At 38.3% G+C, this 17506-nt stretch overlaps 1 protein-coding gene across 1 annotated transcript in view; it reads left to right on the top strand.

Annotated features, from left to right (window-relative positions):
* The first annotated feature begins 298 nt into the window (after positions 1-298).
* The window catches only part of JMJD1C (jumonji domain containing 1C), a 333992-nt gene continuing 316784 nt past the window's right edge, over positions 299-17506 (top strand). Inside the window, exon 1 of the mRNA XM_039477778.2 lies at positions 299-16227. Coding sequence (XP_039333712.2) covers positions 16060-16227 — 168 coding nt within the window. The 5' untranslated portion in view covers positions 299-16059. The remainder of the gene's footprint in view (positions 16228-17506) is intronic.

Raw genomic sequence — 17506 nt, 5'->3', positions numbered from 1 at the left:
TCCCAAAGTGCTGGCATTACAGGTATCATCCACCATGTCTGGCTTCCTCTTCCTCCCTGTGTGTTTTACTACGTGGTTTTTGGTGTCTGTTTTCTCTCCTCATTTTTACTGTTTTCAGTCCTCAAAATGGTCTGAATAAACTGCAGATTAATTTATTTCTGAAAGACCTGTTTCTTTTTTTTTTTTTTTTTTTTGAGATGGAGTTTCGCTCTCGTTACCCAGGCTGGAGTGCAATGGCGCGATCTCGGCTCACCGCAACCTCCGCCTCCTGGGCTCAGGCAATTCTCCTGCCTCAGCCTCCTAAGTAGCTGGGATTACAGGCACGCACCACCACGCCCAGCTAGTTTTTTGTATTTTTAGTAGAGACGGGGTTTCACCATTTTGACCAGGATGGTCTCGATCTCTCGACCTCGTGATCCACCCGCCTCGGCCTCCCAAAGTGCTGGGATTACAGGCTGAGCCACCGCGCCCGGCCTGAAAGACCTGTTTCTATCGCTAAGTGAGGTTATGGAAGAGATCCAAAAATGTGCTAGGTGGCAGAAGAAGACATTTGAAATATACAGTTAATAAGCTACATTTGGATAATCTGTAATTGACTGTGGTTTATTCAGAAATGTCTTTTGTTAAGTAAAGCTTCTAAGTGAAGTCTCAAAGCCACAGAATTAAGAAAGGCTGTTTGTTCAGTCAGTGTGAGTAATGCTCTTATTTTTAAAAGAAAAAAAAGCAAAAAAAAAAAAAAAATCAATTTTTTATAAAAGGAAATGTGCCCACTCTTTTAAAGATAAAAATATTCTATCTAGTAGATACCATAGTTGCAATAAATGGGTTTGGACATACTGTCACATTCTGTTAATATCACTGTAATTTCCAAGTGAACTTAAAAAAAAAAAAAACTTAACTATAAGGTATCAGTTTTTTTTCCAATCCAAAAATTTTATCTAAACACGTTCAAAAACTGTTTCGTTCTATAACTATTTATCAATTTAAGTCTAGAAGGGATGTCATATCGTTTATTAACAGTACCTATAATATAAGGAAATCCTATTTAGTTCCTGAAGAAAAATGCTTGTAGTTTACTTCTCAACAGTTAAAAGTTGAATTTAGTGAAAGCATTTGAGGATTCTATCTAGATGTTTAACCTAATTTTATAATGTCAACACATGGGTGGCATTTGTAAAATTTATAAATATGAGCCTTAGTTCTGATGAGTCCATAATATGGTTATATTAAACATATTTATCTTACATGTAAATATGAATTATATGCTAGGAAATGAAAATGCTTACCATTTCTTCTCCAGAAAATTAATATTCTGTGGCTATAGAATGAAAGTAAGGAGAGAACTATTATTGATAGTCACAAAAAGGAACTTTTCTTGCTTTACAGCAATAGCCATAGTTCTGGGCTATCTCATTTGCCATTTCATTTTTTTTTTTTTAACTGAGTGATACAAGAAAAATAAGTTTGAATTCTACAGTGCTTTCTGTCAGAAATGGTGCCTCTATCTATGGGCATTCAAACTGGCTGTGATGAATAAACAGGATTTTTAAAAAAACTGTCAGTAACATGCACTGAAGGAAGCTTTAAATGCATTGGTCCTGTAACCACTGTGCTCACAGCTTTCATTGCTAACATTCTAGGGTGCCAGTCCTTGGAGTTCTGCTGGTTTTATAAAACAAGAGTTTACTCCAGGAGTGGTGTGTCATTCCTAGGATCTCAGTGCTTTGTGAGGCCAATGTGCAAGGATCACTTGAGCCAAAGAGTTTGAAGTACAGTGAGCTATGATTGTACCACTGTCTGAGAAACAAAATGATACAGTCTCAAAAAAAAAAAAAAAAAAAAAAAAGGAAGAAAGAAAGAAAAAAGAAAATCAAGCAAACTCGAGTTTAGACTGTTTTTGGAAGATTCATTACTGCTCCCATCAAATGTTTTTAGGATACCTATATAGGGTTGCAAAAGATGGGCTTTGTAGGTCATTAGCATCTTGTCAAAATGGGAACCCTTTCCAACAGTATTAAAACCTTTTATAGCCAGAGAACATTGTTGTCTCATCTGACAAACTCTGGACTACAACTATATACTACAATTATTTTTTTTAATATTATTTTTTAAAGATTTTAAGAAATTGTCGCAGTAATAGATAATCATGCTTTTATAATGGTATTTCACAGTACCATATTTAGACAATCCAGAAAACTGGAACAAATTAAAAAATACGTATTTGGCAATTCTATCACCTAAAGAAATCCACTGATAGTATTTAGTCTTTCCAAAAATCTCTTCTCTTTTTTTTGTTTACTGGTATCATTGTCTGAATCCTTCAAAGTGGAAGTCTGGGTCTTATATATCATTAGTTAAATTTAAGAAGTTCTGCCGGGCGTGGTGGCTCAAGCCTGTAATCCTAGCACTTTGGGAGGCCGAGACGGGTGGATCACGAGGTCAAGAGATCGAGACCATCCCGGTCAACATAGTGAAACCCCGTCTTTACTAAAAATACAAAAAATTAGCTGGGCATGGCGGCACGTGCCTGTAATCCCAGCTACTCAGGAGGCTGAGGCAGGAGAATTGCCTGAACCCAGGAGGCGGAGGTTGCGGTGAGCCAAGATCACGCCATTGCACTCCAGCCTGGGTAACAAGAGCGAAACTCTGTCTCAAAAAAAAAAAAAAAAAAGTTCTGCTATTTCTGTGCCACTCTAAGTGGGACAGCAAGACATTATGTGTGTCCTAATGTATGAATTAGAAATGTGTATCACCTGTTGACTATTTTTGCCAAAAAATTGAAATTGAATCATGTCTCTAGACCTAGATCTTACTACCCACTTTACAGGAAATATGGGGAATAGATCAGTAAGTTTAACACCATGAGGGAACAGTTAGCTGAATTTAGGATATGATAAATTCTCCAGGACAAATGATTTAACTCAAGATTAAATGAGATTTAAAAAGACTTATCCGGCCGGGCGTGGTGGCTCACACCTGTAATCCAAGCACTTTGGATGCCAAAGCGGGCGGATCACCTGAGGTTGGGAGTTCAAGACCAGCCTGACCAACATGGTGAAACCCCGTCTTAAAAAAAAAAAAAAATTGAAAAAAAAAAAAAAAAAAAGACTTATCCACCAGATGCAATGTGTGGTTCTTATTTAGTTTCTGGTTTACACAAACTAATGGCAGAAATTTCATTTTTGAGGTAATTGAAATTTGAATATGGACTACTTATTAGATGATACTGAAAAAGTATTGCTTGTTTTGTAAAATGTGATAATGATATTGTAGGGTTACTTTAAAGAAAAGTCTTTAACAGATAATGGTATTTTTTTTACTATTTGTGGGTGAAATGATATGGCACTGGGATTTGCTTTAAAACATTCCAGCCAAAGGAAAAAAAAACGAGAGAGCAAGAGAGTGAAGAAGTAAGATTGGCAAATTGTCAGTATTGCATGATGGGTACATGGGTATTCATTCTTCTTTCTCTCTCTCATGAATGTTTGAAAAGTTTTGGAACAAAAAAGCTGAAAAAATTAATACATAAAAAGTGTATGGCATAAAGTGTTCTAACAGCCTACATAGAAAACTGGGTCAGTGGTATAATTCAGTATCTATCTAATAAAAACTAAACACCTGCTAGGGAATAGAACAACTCTTGCTGATATTAAGACCAAAAAGTTTTCTTTGCTAGTGGTTTTTGTTTGATGGTTTTGAGACAGTCTTACTCTGTTGGAGGTTAGAGTGCAGTGGCAGGATCATAGCTCACTATAACCTTGAACACTTGGGCTCAACGGATCCTCTGGCCTCAACCTCACAACTAGCTATGATTGTAGGTATGCAACATGTGGTTAACAGCTTGACCTCTGGAAGGTCTGGAGACTAAAGTCAGCCATGCAGATAGCCCCAGTAAAAGCCCTAAATACTAAGCCTTAGGTGAACTTCCCAGTTGCCAGTACTTCCTGCATGTTGTCACATGTTGCTGGGAGGAATAAGCTCTGCCTGCATGACTGCACTGGGAGAGGACAACTGGAAGCTTGTGCTTGCTGTCTCCTATGCCCCTCTTCCCTTTGCTGATTTTAATCTGTTACCGTTTTGGTGTACTTAACAGTAAACAAGAGTATAATGTTTCTTTTGAGTTTTATGAGTCCTTCTGGTGAGTTCCAGGGGTGGCTTTGGGAATCCCCCAAATGTAGATCTTCGTCCATATTGTTCATTTATTGTTGAGTAGCACTCCATAGTTTGCCTGTTCCCCAGTCGAGGGACATTTTTGGTTGTTTGCAGTGTTTGACAATTATGAATGAAGTGGCTATATACATTTGGGTATAGAGGTATGTTTTTGTAGGAACATAGGTTTTCATTTCACTTGGGTAAATATTTAAAAGTGGGATTACTAGGTCATATGAAAAGTATATGTTTAACTTTATTAGAAACAGCCAAACTCTTTTGCAAAGTGGCAGACACTCCTGGTCAGTACTGTATGAGAGTTTTGATTGTTCCTCATCTTCCTTTACACTTGGTATCTCATTGGGTTTTAATTTGCGTTTTTCTGATAATTAGAATGTCTTTTCTTGTGCTTGTCACTTGGATATCTTATTTGGTGATGTGTTTGTTGAAATATTTTGCCCAATTAAAAAAAAATTTTTTTTCTTTAATTATTGAGTTTTGAAATCTCTGGCTAGGTGCAGTGGCTCACACCTGTAATCCCAGCACTTTGGGAGGCTGAGGTAGGTGGATTACCTGAGGTCAGGAGTTAGAGACCAGCTTAGGGAACATGGTGAAACCCTGTTTCTACTAAGAATATAAAAAATTAGCTGGGCTTGGTGGCGAGCGCCTGTAAATCCAGCTGCTCAGGAGGCTGAGGCAGGAGAATTGCTTGAACCCAGGAGATGGAGGTTACAGTGAGCCGAGATCACACCATTGCATTCCAGCTTGGGCAATAAGAACAAAACTCCATTAAAAAAAAAAAAAAAAAAAAAGAACTTTGAATATTCTAGGTATCAATCCTTTATCAGATATGCATTTTGCAAATATTTTACCTCACTCTGTGACCTTTGGAGAGCAGAAGTTTTTAATTTCAATTATGTTTAATTTTTAGTTTTATGAATCATGCTTTTTTGGTGTTATAGGTGAGAAAGTTTTGCCTATCCCAGTATCATAAAATTTTTCCTCTTGTTTTCTTCGGAAAGTTTTTTAACTTTATATTTTACATTGAGAGCTATGTTCCATTTTCAGTTAATTTCAGTATATGTTGTGAAGTATGGGTCGAGGTTGATTTTTTTTTTGACATATGGATGACAAACTGTTCCAGTACCATTTGTTGAAGAGACCGTCCTTTCTCTGTTGAATTGCATTTGTACCTTTATTGAAAAAACAATTGACCATATAAGTATGGGTCTGTTTCTAGACTCTCTTATTTTGTTCCATTCATCTATGTGTCTTTTTGCTAACATTATGTTGAGTTGATTACTCAAGCTGTATAGTAAGTCTTAAGATAGTATGAGTCTTCCAATTTTTTGTTTCTAAAATTATTTTGGCTGTTTTAGTTTCTTCATCTTACCTTATTTGGGTTTAGAATCAGCTTGTTGGTGTCAACAAAAAAAATTAATATTGTAATACTGTCATTTTGATTGGTATTGCTTTAAGTTTGTATATCAATTTGGAGAGAATTAGAATCTTATTAACACTGAATCTTATGATGCATGGACATGGTATATCTCTCCATTTATTTAGGTCTTCAGTCTGTGTCTTTTTTTTTTTGAGATGCAGTTTCGCTCTTGTTACCCAGGCTGGAGTGTAATAGCTCGATCTTGGCTCACCACAACCTTCGCCTCCTCGGTTCAAGCAATTCTCCTGCCTCAGCCTCCTGAGTAGCTGGGACTACAGGCACACGCCACCATGCCCAGCTCATTTTTGTATTTTTAGTAGAGGTAGGGTTTCACCATGTTGGCCAGGATGGTCTGGATCTCTTGACCTTGTGATCCACCTGCCTTGGCCTCCCAAAGTGCTGGGATTATAGGCATGAGCCACCATGCCCAGCCAGTCTGTGTCTTTTTGAGAGAGCTCTGCAGTTTGTGTCTCAGCAATTTGTCTGTTTCATGTAAATTATTGAATTTTTTAATATAAAGTGTTTTATACTTTCTCTTTTATTCTTATAATTTGTAGAATTTGCAGTGATATCACCTTTCTCATTCCTTTTATTGGTAGTTTGCATATTTTCCCCTTATCATCCAGAGATTTCTTTCTGCTGCTTTGATCTACTGGCCTCAAGTGATCCTCTTGCCTCAGCCTCCCAAAGTGCTGGGATTATAGGCATGAGCCACTGCTACCAGCCCATTATCAGCTTTAAAATTTTCTGTTGTCACCTAGTACTTAAGATGAGGGTTGATTTGCTAGAAAGTTTTGACCAATGTTTTTACTCCACATTTACCTATTAGCCTTACCTATGCACCTGAACTTCAGAGCAAGTCTCTCTCTGTTCTTTTGCTATTTCTCTAATAGTAGAATGCTCTTACTTATGTATTACTTGGAGCTGGTTTGTATTGTTGTGGTGGGCATGGTGCCTTGGATACTGGTTAGCTTTGTGGTGTTAGGAGTTGAGCTTTCTCTTTTGTCCTAGACCAGTATTAGTCTTAGGCAGGCTCTGTTTTCCTCTATTCTTGACAATCCTGCTACTCCCAGAGTAGACCTCTATTGTTTTGGTCTCAGAATACTTTCCTGTCTGTCTCTCAGAAGTACATACATCATCGAATTTTGCAGGAATTTATTAGGAATTGTTTTCATATCCTATATTAAAAGGAATATCTTTGGGAGCCATTTTGACAAGTACCTGAACTGTTTAAGGTAGAGTTAATTATTTTCAGGGAATTAGGTCTTCCTTACTAAGTAAAACATAGTTTTCACTGGTGATAATGTAGACCAAATTGAAGGCTATTTCTGTTCCCTCTAGGAAGTATGTTTTCCGATGGATTTTTTTTTTTTTAAGGCATAAAAGAAATTTGTAAAATGCAGAGTATCCTTAGCTGTCCAGGGTTCATAAATGTAGTACTCCTAATGGAACTGAACATATGAGGGAGAAATAATAACTCTATATATGACACAGGTAATAATGATGTGATTTTTAATTATAACCGTAAAGGAAAGGATAATTATGTTTAGAATGATTATTTATCTTTATATTTTATACTGGTTTAACCATCACTATATGATGAAGATATAGGGGATTTCCAGCACCTTCATACCACTTCATAGTCAATACTACCCAGCCATATGGGTAAGCAGTATTCCAACTTCTATCAGCATTCATTAGATTTGCTGTAATTTGTTCATTTAACTATTTGTCACATTTTCCTTATTACATTATTTCTCATTCTTTTTTTAATCATTTGAGAGTAGGCTGACTGGACTACATCATTTGGGACTTTTGAACCCATTACCTTCAGTCTTCTCTTTGATTTTATTTTGCTCCCTTTAATGAATTGTTTTGGGCTGAGCATGGTGGCTCATGCCTGTAATCCCAGCACTTTGGGAGGGTAAGGCTAGAGGATTGCCTAAAGCCAGAATTCGAGACAAGCCTAGCAAAATAGTGAGACCCCCATCTCTACAAAATAATAAAAAATATGAGCTGGGCGTGGTAGTACATGTCTGTGGTCCCAGCTACTCAGGAGGCTGAGGCGAGAGGATCTCTTGAGCCCAGGAGGTTAAGGCTGCAGTGAGTCATGATTTCACCACTGTATTCCAGCATGAGTGAGCACTCTTCCACTCCCACTCGTTTTAGCGATTGAGGAGAACCTCTCAGCCATTACCAAAGCATATAACATACTTTTTCCATATTTTGTTATCCTTAGTCTGTTCACTGAGGGTGATTTCCAAGGAGTGGAATTACTGAGTCAAATGGTATGATTTGTTAAAGGCTGTTCTCAGTAAAGATGATCAGATTGCATCCCAGAAGTTTTCTTTTCTTTTTTTTTTTTAGTATACCAAGTGTGTATTTCAATTTACTGTATGCAGTCCAACAAAAAGTTGGTCATGATTTTTACCAGATACACATACATGATTTAAGTAGTGAAAGAAAATTCAGATTCAAGAGAATAAGTTCATATCTTGAGGAAAAGTAAAAGTCCATTAAGAATGTAAAGCCAAGTCCAGTTTCTATGCAATAAGTGAACTGTAATTCCCAGAAGTTTTTTTTTTTTACCTGGCTGGGCGCAGTGGCTCATGCCTGTAATCCCAGCACTTTGGGATGCTGAGGTGGGAGGATCACTTGAGGTCAGGAGTTGGAGACCAGCCTGGCCAACATGGTGAAACCTCGTCTCTACTGAAAAAATACAAAAATTAGCCAGTATGGTGGTGCATGCCTGTAATCCCAGATCTTGGGAGGCTGAGGCAGGAGAATCACTTGAACTTGGGAGGCAGAGGTTGCAGTAAGCCAAGATTGCACCACTGCACTCCAGCCTGAACGACAGAGTGAGACTGTCTCAAAAAAAAAAAAAAAAAAAGTTTTTTTTTTAAACTAAATGTGTATTACTTCTACAACAGAGTATTTGTTTTACTATATCCTTGCCCTACTTCGTGTTTTTTCTTTTTCATCTTTATTAGTTTTATAGGAAGTATTATATCTCTATTTTGTATTTATTTTATAATTAACAGATACATTAACAGATTTAAAATTTTTATTATAAAAATTTGAATTAGGCTGGGTGCAGTGGCTCACACCTGTAATCCTAGCACTTGGGGAGACCAAGGCGGGTGGATCACAATCTCAAGAGATCAAGACCATCCTGGCCAACATGGTGAAACCACATCTCTACTAAAAATACAAAAATTAGCTGGGTGTGGTGACATGTGCCTGTAGTCCCAGCCATTGAGGAAGCTGAGGCAGGAAAATCACTTGAACCTGCGACATGGAGGTTGCAGTGAGCTGAGGTTATGCCACTGCACAGCCTAGTGACAGAGCAAGATTCTGTCTCAAAAAAAATAAATAAAAAAAAAACTTGAATTATAAAATTCTTAAAATACCAAATAATACCTACATGGAGCATTTTTTAAGCATGCCTTCATACTGCAACATAAAGATATTAGCATATTTGGCTATATATGAAATTTTAAAACTTGTGACTATAAAAAGAAATTGCAGGGCTGGGCATGGTGGCTCATCCCTGTAATCCCAGCACTTCCGGAGGCTGAGGTGGGCAGATCACTTGAGGTCAGGAGTTCGAGACCAGCTTGGCCAACATGACGAAACCCTATCTCTACTAAAAATACAAAAATTAGCCGGGTGTGGTGGCGCATGCCTTTAATCCAAGCTACTCAGGAGGCAGAGGTTGCAGTGAGCCGAGATAGCACCATTGCACTCCAACCTGGGCAACACAGCGAGATTGTGTCTCAAAAATAAATAAATAAAACAAAAAGAAATTGCAAGTGGGGGGAAGAAGCATCCATGCAAGTTTATATATAAAAGCAAATCAAGCAGTTGCTTTTAAGATAATTTTTTATAGCTAGAATAGTTGAAATTATTATATATTAATATAGTTGAGATAGGATTTTTATCAATTATAGATGAATATAAAGGTATATAAGGTTAAAAAGTGTCAATTCAGAAGTTTATTTGTAATAGAGCATCACAGAAATTCTTCCTTTTCAAATTAGTTTTGATAGACTATTTGTTTGTTTTTGCTTTTTTTTTTTTTTTCCAGACTGAGTCTTCTGTCACCGAGGTTGCGAAGGTTGCGGTGCAGTGTCAGTCCTCTGAAGCCTCTGCTTCACTACAGCCGTGTGCACCATACCCAGCTAATTTTTGTATTTTTAGTAGAGAAGGCATTTTACCATGGTGATCAGGCTGATCTTGAACTCCTGACTTAATATGATCTGCCCCCGTTAGCTTCCCAGTGTGCTGGGATTACAAGCTAGAGCTGCCGTCCCTGACCTATTCATTTTGGTATAATGGTTTTATGAGCAAATGTGGAGAGCAGAGGAAAGAAGCAGTTTACAGTGATGTTTAAAAAGTGTTATTTAATTGGGAAGTACTTTGGTTTGTATTATATTAGTATTAATATTAGTAATTAATTAGTAGTATGTAGTAATATTAGTATTAATCATTGATGTGTATATATTCTGTGAGACCTTTGAGAAATAACAAATAGTGAAGTCTTTCTGACTAACAATATTTGTTTTGCTAAGCAAGATTACTTTTGTCAATCCTTTAACGTTTTGGGGGTTTGAACCTACATGTGACAGGAAAGTATACTTTGCTTGCTAAATTATGTGTATTCTTGATCATAAAGTTCCTTCATTATATAATACCTAGCTTCATTGGTGGAGAAGAACATAGATGGAATATATGGTTAGCATGCTGAAATTTTGAATTGGTATTACTTTTAAGTTTAGATTTTACATTGGCTTTCCTTTATTTACAGTTTTAATACAAGTTTAGAACCTCTTTTAGTTAATGAACTTTCATATATATAAACAGAAGACTGACTTTTACTCTGCTTGTATTAACTTGTAACAATAGTGAAAGCTTGTAAGATTAATAGGAACACGACCCTTTTGGAACTTAACCTGTTTGCAAAGTGAAAACTTGCATATTTTAATGGTAGTTAATAGCTGGAGTATTTATGAGAGGGATGATGAACAGAGAAAAAGTGCTATGGGACATCCCAGGAAGACTCTTAACTGTGTGCTCAGTGGCAACTTTCCATTTCTTTATTTCTTGTAGTTCCTCACTCAGCAGATTAGGAATTTTCTAATGCTTAGTGTATTCTTTCTAAATTTTTAATTTTTAATCATTCAGAATCAACCTTGTCTAATTTTTAATAGAGAAGAGAAATGTTGAAGTGGTAGGTTCCTGTGCAGCCAGAATTTAAACTGGAAACTGGATAATAGATGTATATAATGTACAATTAGAAGGCACAATAGAGAGATTGCTTCACTTCTTCCTTCATTTCTTCTTTTCTATCTTCCTTTCTTTCTGCTCTTTTCCTCCTTCCATGGCATCAAGAAGATAGTCAGAAAATTATGTTTGTATAATGTCTCCATCAAGGATGTTATTTGAGACTGTTCTTTTTAGAAGACTAAGAATAGACTAGTGTTTTGAATATATACTCATAGGATCATTTTTGGGTTTGTATTAAATTGGTAGTTTTGTAACGAAATGAATGTTTTTCTTGTGAATTGTAACTCTTCCTCTGTATCTGTTCTTTAGAAATTTTCCCAGGGAAAACTTTGCTTTTCTGTTGAAGCATGTTTTCGAAGGCTTAACATTGTACCTCCATGATGAAATGAGATAATATATGTAAGACATTATTTTGAAGATGATGAATAACCCTGTAGCAAGAACAAGAACTCTTATTTATGTTTGAGATTCTAAGTTCCTCTTAGTTGGGTCAGATTTAGAAAAAGGTACATTTTGCTATATTCATTCATTAATTCATGCTGTAACATGTATTATCGTCTCTCAGCAAGGGCTACTAGCTGCTAGGAGTATAGTTATGAACAAGACAAAGATGCCTTATGGAGCTTATATATCCTATAAAGGGAAAAAATATAAATGATCAATTATACAATAAATGGTATAAGTACAGTTGTGATAGTACTAAGACAAGGCATGTTTTAAACATCTGTTATTGGGGAATCCTACTTAGTTGGAGAATCAGGGATGGTTTCCTTGAAGAAGTGATATTTTGATTTTTGAGTTAATTTATCATTATCATAAATGTGATTGGGGAATTCATTTTAAATAAATGCTTAGAGTATACAACCCTAAATTCAGGTTTAATTAAAAAAAAAACATGGTAACAAATTTATATTCCATTTATTCTTGGTCTTCCATGTGCATAATTCAGTTGAAACTCTTGGTTTCCTTAATTTTAATAGTGCCTTGCATGATTCTTAGCTGTATCTATGTATATATATAATCTAAGACTGCATAAACTCAGTCCATTATTTACATTTGACAATTCATAAAAGTTATAATAGATTTGAAAAATATTTGTTAAAATGCATTTAATTTGGATGTAATTCTATTGATAGTTCCTTAAATAAGTAAACCAAAGCATTTCTATTGTCTCTCTTTCCAGATAGACTGTGAGCTTCTGAAGGATAAAGGTCGTGTCTCCATAACCTTGCAGGATGTGACCCATATAGTGCTAAATAAATACAGAAAACATCAATATGAGTAAAATGTAAATAAGGATGAAACAACTTGATAACTGATCTTCAGGTTTCTTTTAAGTGACTTCTAGTATAATAGTTAATAGCATGGAGCCTTTGTTATCACAAGAGCTGGTTTTGAAAACCAGTTTTTTTTTGTTTTTTTGTTTTTTTGTTTTTTGAGACGGAGTTTCGCTCGTTACCCATGCTGGAGTGCAATGGCGCGATCTCGGCTCACTGCAACCTCCGCCTCCTGGGTTCAGGCAATTCTCCTGCCTCAACCTCCTGAGTAGCTGGGATTACAGGCATGCGCCACCATGCCCAGCTAATTTTTGTATTTTTAGTAGACACAGGGTTTCACCACGTTGACCAGGATGGTCTCGATCTCTTGACCTCGTGATCCACCCGCTTCGGCCTCCCAAAGTGCTGGGGATTACAGGCTTGAGCCACCGCGCCTGGCCTGAAAATCAGTTTCTTAATGTGTATTCTTAGGCAGGTTACTGAAGTTACTAAACTTCTCTAAACCTCATTTTCCTCATCCTCAAAGTGAGATTACATGTGTACTTAGTGTACCATCTGACATGTAGTAAGTGTTCTATAAATGGTGGCTAATATTATTACAAAAGACGTTTTAAACTTTTTATCTGTCTGAGCTATATCTGTGATATTTAAAGTAGACATGTATGTTGGCATAAAATATTAGTATGTATGAGAGCAGATGATTGACCCTTTCCACAACTATGCCAAGTCAAAAAGTTAAAAAACCTATAATTACTAGGCTTTTGCTTATTCAAACTAAACTTCATGAACTGTTAATCACTGATAATTAAGTAGATAATTATGGTTCTTATTGCAGTGAATATATTTTCTTCCTTTATAACTCAGTTTTTGTTTAAACAAATGACATAGTTTGTTATTTTGTAATTTTGAAAATGTTTTATAGAGACAGGGTCTCATCATGTTGCCCAACCTGAACTAGAAGTCCTGGGCTCAAGAGATCTTCCAGTTTCAGCCTCCAGAGAAGCTGGGACAGCAGGCACATGCCACCACCCTGCCCAAACTGTTTTTATGAAAAAATTTTTGTGAATTTCTAAAAAGGAAAAAAATCAAATCTCCCAATCTTTGGTGTAGATTAAGGTATTTGATGTATGAGGTTTGCCTGAATTGATGTCTGTATAGGCATATTTAATGCACATATTTACATGTGAGGATAGAAAGACCAGAAAATCTTATTTATATTTCTAATTTTCAGCTTCTGTAAACTTAGTTATTTTATGTACTTCACTGTCATTCTTTTTGCCTGTATAATGAGAACAAATACCATTACTCTTCTGTTTTCGAGTATCTTTATGGAGGTAAAGAAGGTAGGAAAACATTAACTTGAGAAACAAATATTCTAAAGTTTCAAAACCACTTGAAAAAAATTGTAAATTCTTTGTTATTTACAAAGTTATGATTTCCTTGCAAAAATAAAATAATACAAATAGTCCTTGATACAAACAAAGCTAAAAACACCAGCAAATAAACAAAACATCTTTAAGGACTTTTTATTCTACATTTTAAAATATGTACTTTAAGTTTTTCCAACAACAAGATATCCACAAATTAGTGTATACTCTAGGCATTGGCTGTAGTCAGGGTATTAGTAGAACAAACTTTGGACTGTTGTTCTAAGAATATTAACATATTTGATTAAAATATGGGGATATATGCCCTCCTGAAAAACTTTTGTTTCTGTACATGAAATGTTTTGATTGATTTGTTGGATTATGTGCTTTTCAGATGACTGAAAATACTGGAATTCAACATGTAGTGGGAGTTCCTAGGGGCCCATTTAGAGCTGTTTGCCTACAAAATTGAAAACAACTGGCAGTTTTATGTAAGGCAGCCAGCAACCTATACTCTTAAGAATGTAATTTGTTGAGTGAGATTTATGTAATAATTGTTGAATTTGCATATTTTTCTCAAATGACTTCATTTGTATTTTTCAGTTGCCCCTAGGATGTCACTGAAAATTAGGATTCAGGCATTTTTGCATTTTTACAGTTGCATCATGCCCATGGTCATAAGCAGATCATTAATGACTTGGTATCTGGATGTTGATCTCCCTGCTGTTTTATCCTTACATATGTTGGATTATTGTCACCAAGTCACTTTACGGGCTTCTTAATCTACATTGACTTTGGGGCTTAGATATCTTCACCTGTAATTCTTAAGATAATTTGCTAAGTATTATACAGTGTACACTGAAAAAGTGGACTTGGAAATAAAATTGCCCAAGGAAAATTAAGTTTTTCTCTCGACAATATGCATTTTTGGATATGTTTTGCCTTTTTTATTTATTACAGTTCTATGTTTTGTCTTTAGCAAAATTTGACCATGATTATTAAAATCCATCTTCCTTATAAGTTTGGTTTCTAACCTATTAGTGGTGGTCATGTTTCTCCACTTCAAACTGCCCGGCTTGAGTGTTCTAGAGAAAACAGATAAAAGCCTAATGTTTATTTTAAACATTCGGATTACTAGTGTAAACTCTGTTAACTTTTTCTTTTTAGTAGAGATTCAGGAAAATCTTTAAGAAACTGAAATTTAGAATATTTTATTGGACTAGAAGAATTTTGAAGTTGACTGTAATCACTAATGCCACTGAAAAACCACAACTGAGATTTTTAAAACTACATATGAAAAAGCATTATAAAGTGTGCCTGAAATCGAACTCCTCACTGACATTCGTAGGGAGGTGTGATCTGTAACAAAGAAATTGTTTAAAGAAAAGTGATCGTTTAGAGTTAAGAGATCTCTGTGTATGTGTGGGTTAGGGAGTCCTATTGTAATTGGATGGGAAATAGTTATTTTCTTGAACTGTGATTGGCTAAAATTCTTTTCTTTCCATGGTATTTTCTAATAACTGAATCTGGGGATTTTCTATGCTTTTATTATCTGATCAGTGTGTTTGAGGTAGGTACTAGTACTAAAAGTACCAAAATTGGCGCAGACACGGTTCGTGAAATTTCAGGACGTTTACAACGGCCCGCCACGGAGCATTTGCTGTTCTTATAATAAAGCAGTGACGAATTTGAATCTCTGAATAGCTTAAACATGTAATTGGTATCGCCGCAGATGACAAGAATGAAAGGATGACAATTCCCCTTCGTTTTCCCTTGAAGTCATGAACAGTTGGTTCTGCTGTGACTTTGGGACTTAGATTTCAGTGTAAGTGTTGTCCTGCTCTGCCGCTGGTACTGCTAATTCACGCTAACTCAGGCGGCGGGCGCTGTGTGCTCTGAGCAGCATCGCGCCGGCGGTGAGGCGTCAGCCCTGGAGTTTATTTTGTGATCCAAGTGGAACCTCTACACTTCACTTTCCCTTCACCTCCACCTCTGAGGGAGCAACGAATAGAAAGGTAGACCCCCAAAAGCTTGGTGTAGCTGTCGCTGACTTCCACGCGGCCCTCTTCATTTCTTGGTCCCGGAGCCGCAGCCGTCGTCGGGCCGGGCACTACTTTCAGTCTGCGGTGGTTCCGCCGACCCTCCCGCGGCTCCTGCCCCGCCCGCGCCGGCGGAAGGAGACGCGCGGCGCGCCGCCGCTGCCGGAGGAGGGAGACGGAGCAGGACTGGCCGCGGCACGGTGGCGGCGGCGGCTCGGCTGCCTGGGGCCTTAGAGAGGGCCGTTTACGGATTTCTGTCAGTTTTTTTGTGTGGCGCTGCCGCCCAGAGCTGCGAATCTGGCAGTCTAGAGGAGTGTTTGGGGGGGACCGAGGTCGCTGTGTCCTGGACAGGGGGGCCGGTGCGCCCGGAGTCTGCGCTCGTTCGCGGAACCGCTGCCGTGCCCCGGTCCGCCCTCTTTAGTATGAGCGGCCGATAGGAGCGAGGTCTCACCGTTTCCCTCGCACTGGAGGAGGCAGCGGCCGCATCGGCAGCGACAGTTATGGCGGTGGAGACGCGGCCGGAGCTGGTGGGGAAGCGGTTCCTGTGTGTAGCGGTCGGCGACGAGGCGCGTCAGGAGCGCTGGGAGAGCGGACGCGGCCGGCGAAGCTGGCGAGCGGGGGTCATCCGAGCCGTGTCACACAGGGACAGCCGCCATCCGGACCTAGCGGTAAGAGAGCGAGCGCCCCCCGCCCCCCACACCACCACCCGTACCTTGAGGGCGTCCCTGTGACACCTGGCTCAGCCCGGCCAACTGGCTGTCACGCCCCTCTGCTGAGCCCTCCGCGCGTTTGCCCGCAGCCCTTGCCCGGGTCCTGCCTCTCTACGGGTGGCTTTCCCTGCGGAGGCAGTGTGGGAGCTGGACTCCCGGGGCAACCATGAAGGCCGTCCTGGCCCCCATCCCGGAGGAGTCGACCGCGGCTCCCCGCTGTGGCGCCTGGGCGACCGCGGAGACCTCCCCGAAAGGCGGAGCTGCGATCTGAGCGCCGCGCGGGCAGGTGGGGTAGGGGGCGGACCACTGGTGGCGATAGGTGGCTAGCTTCCCTGGCCTCTCTTTTCTTGGAAAAGTCTTCATAGTGCTGTAGCTCAAGACTTAAAACTTACCGTATAAGGTTGCTAAAGGGGAGAGAGAAAAGGGAAAAGACATTCCCATACAGCCCGGGGATTCCTATGTGTTTTAGAGGCAGAGGTCCTGGCTTTGGCTGTGCGGCGATTTATCTTTCTCTTGGTAGATAACTTGACTGTCTAACCGGAAAGGATAAAAGTGAAAGTATTTGATGTGGAGGGTAATCTCTCTCTCTCTCTCTGTTCCCAATGTGCTTTTTTTGGTTAGGAACGTATAGTGCTTTGGAGTCAAGATGTTTCTGGGTTTTAGACGATTTTAAATAAGAAAAATGTTGTCAATTAAAATGTTAAATACCATGCAGAATATAGTATCTTTTTCTTTGCTTTCTTTTCCTTACATGTGACATTGCCAGTGTTTTCTTTGAGTAGTGTAGATATGTGCATGATTTTGAGCTGGAATGTGCTCTATTGTGTTCCAAGTGCATTCTCACTGAGGGACAGCTTGAACGTAAGGGGCGGAGTAGAGACAAGACGTAGACTAGACTTCCCAAGGTTGATTTATGTATACATTATCTATGAAATTCAGTTAGTGTCCTGAGCCACTTATTCACTGAAAATTTCAAATTTAGGAATATTTTTTCCCTTTGTATGCGTGCAAACTTAAAATTCCAAATTCACTGTAATATCTGTACGGGTACCTACCTATTTTAATAGTTTCCGAGGGTGTTTTTTTATGGGTTTTCGTCACTGTAGTCAATAATACGGTTAATGTGGTATGTATTAATGTTGATTCGATATTGCAGAATAGGTGTGTTGTGCTAATAGGTGGTTCTAACAGGAAGTAAGCAGAAGAGAGGTTGTTTTGAAGGTTTTGGCTGGTTATT

This window comes from Saimiri boliviensis, chromosome 12, assembly GCF_048565385.1.
Source record: "Saimiri boliviensis isolate mSaiBol1 chromosome 12, mSaiBol1.pri, whole genome shotgun sequence".
Lineage (NCBI taxonomy): Eukaryota > Metazoa > Chordata > Mammalia > Primates > Cebidae > Saimiri > Saimiri boliviensis.
The sequence above is the reverse complement of the archived record's forward strand: the minus strand, read 5'-3'. Positions and strand labels throughout refer to the sequence as shown.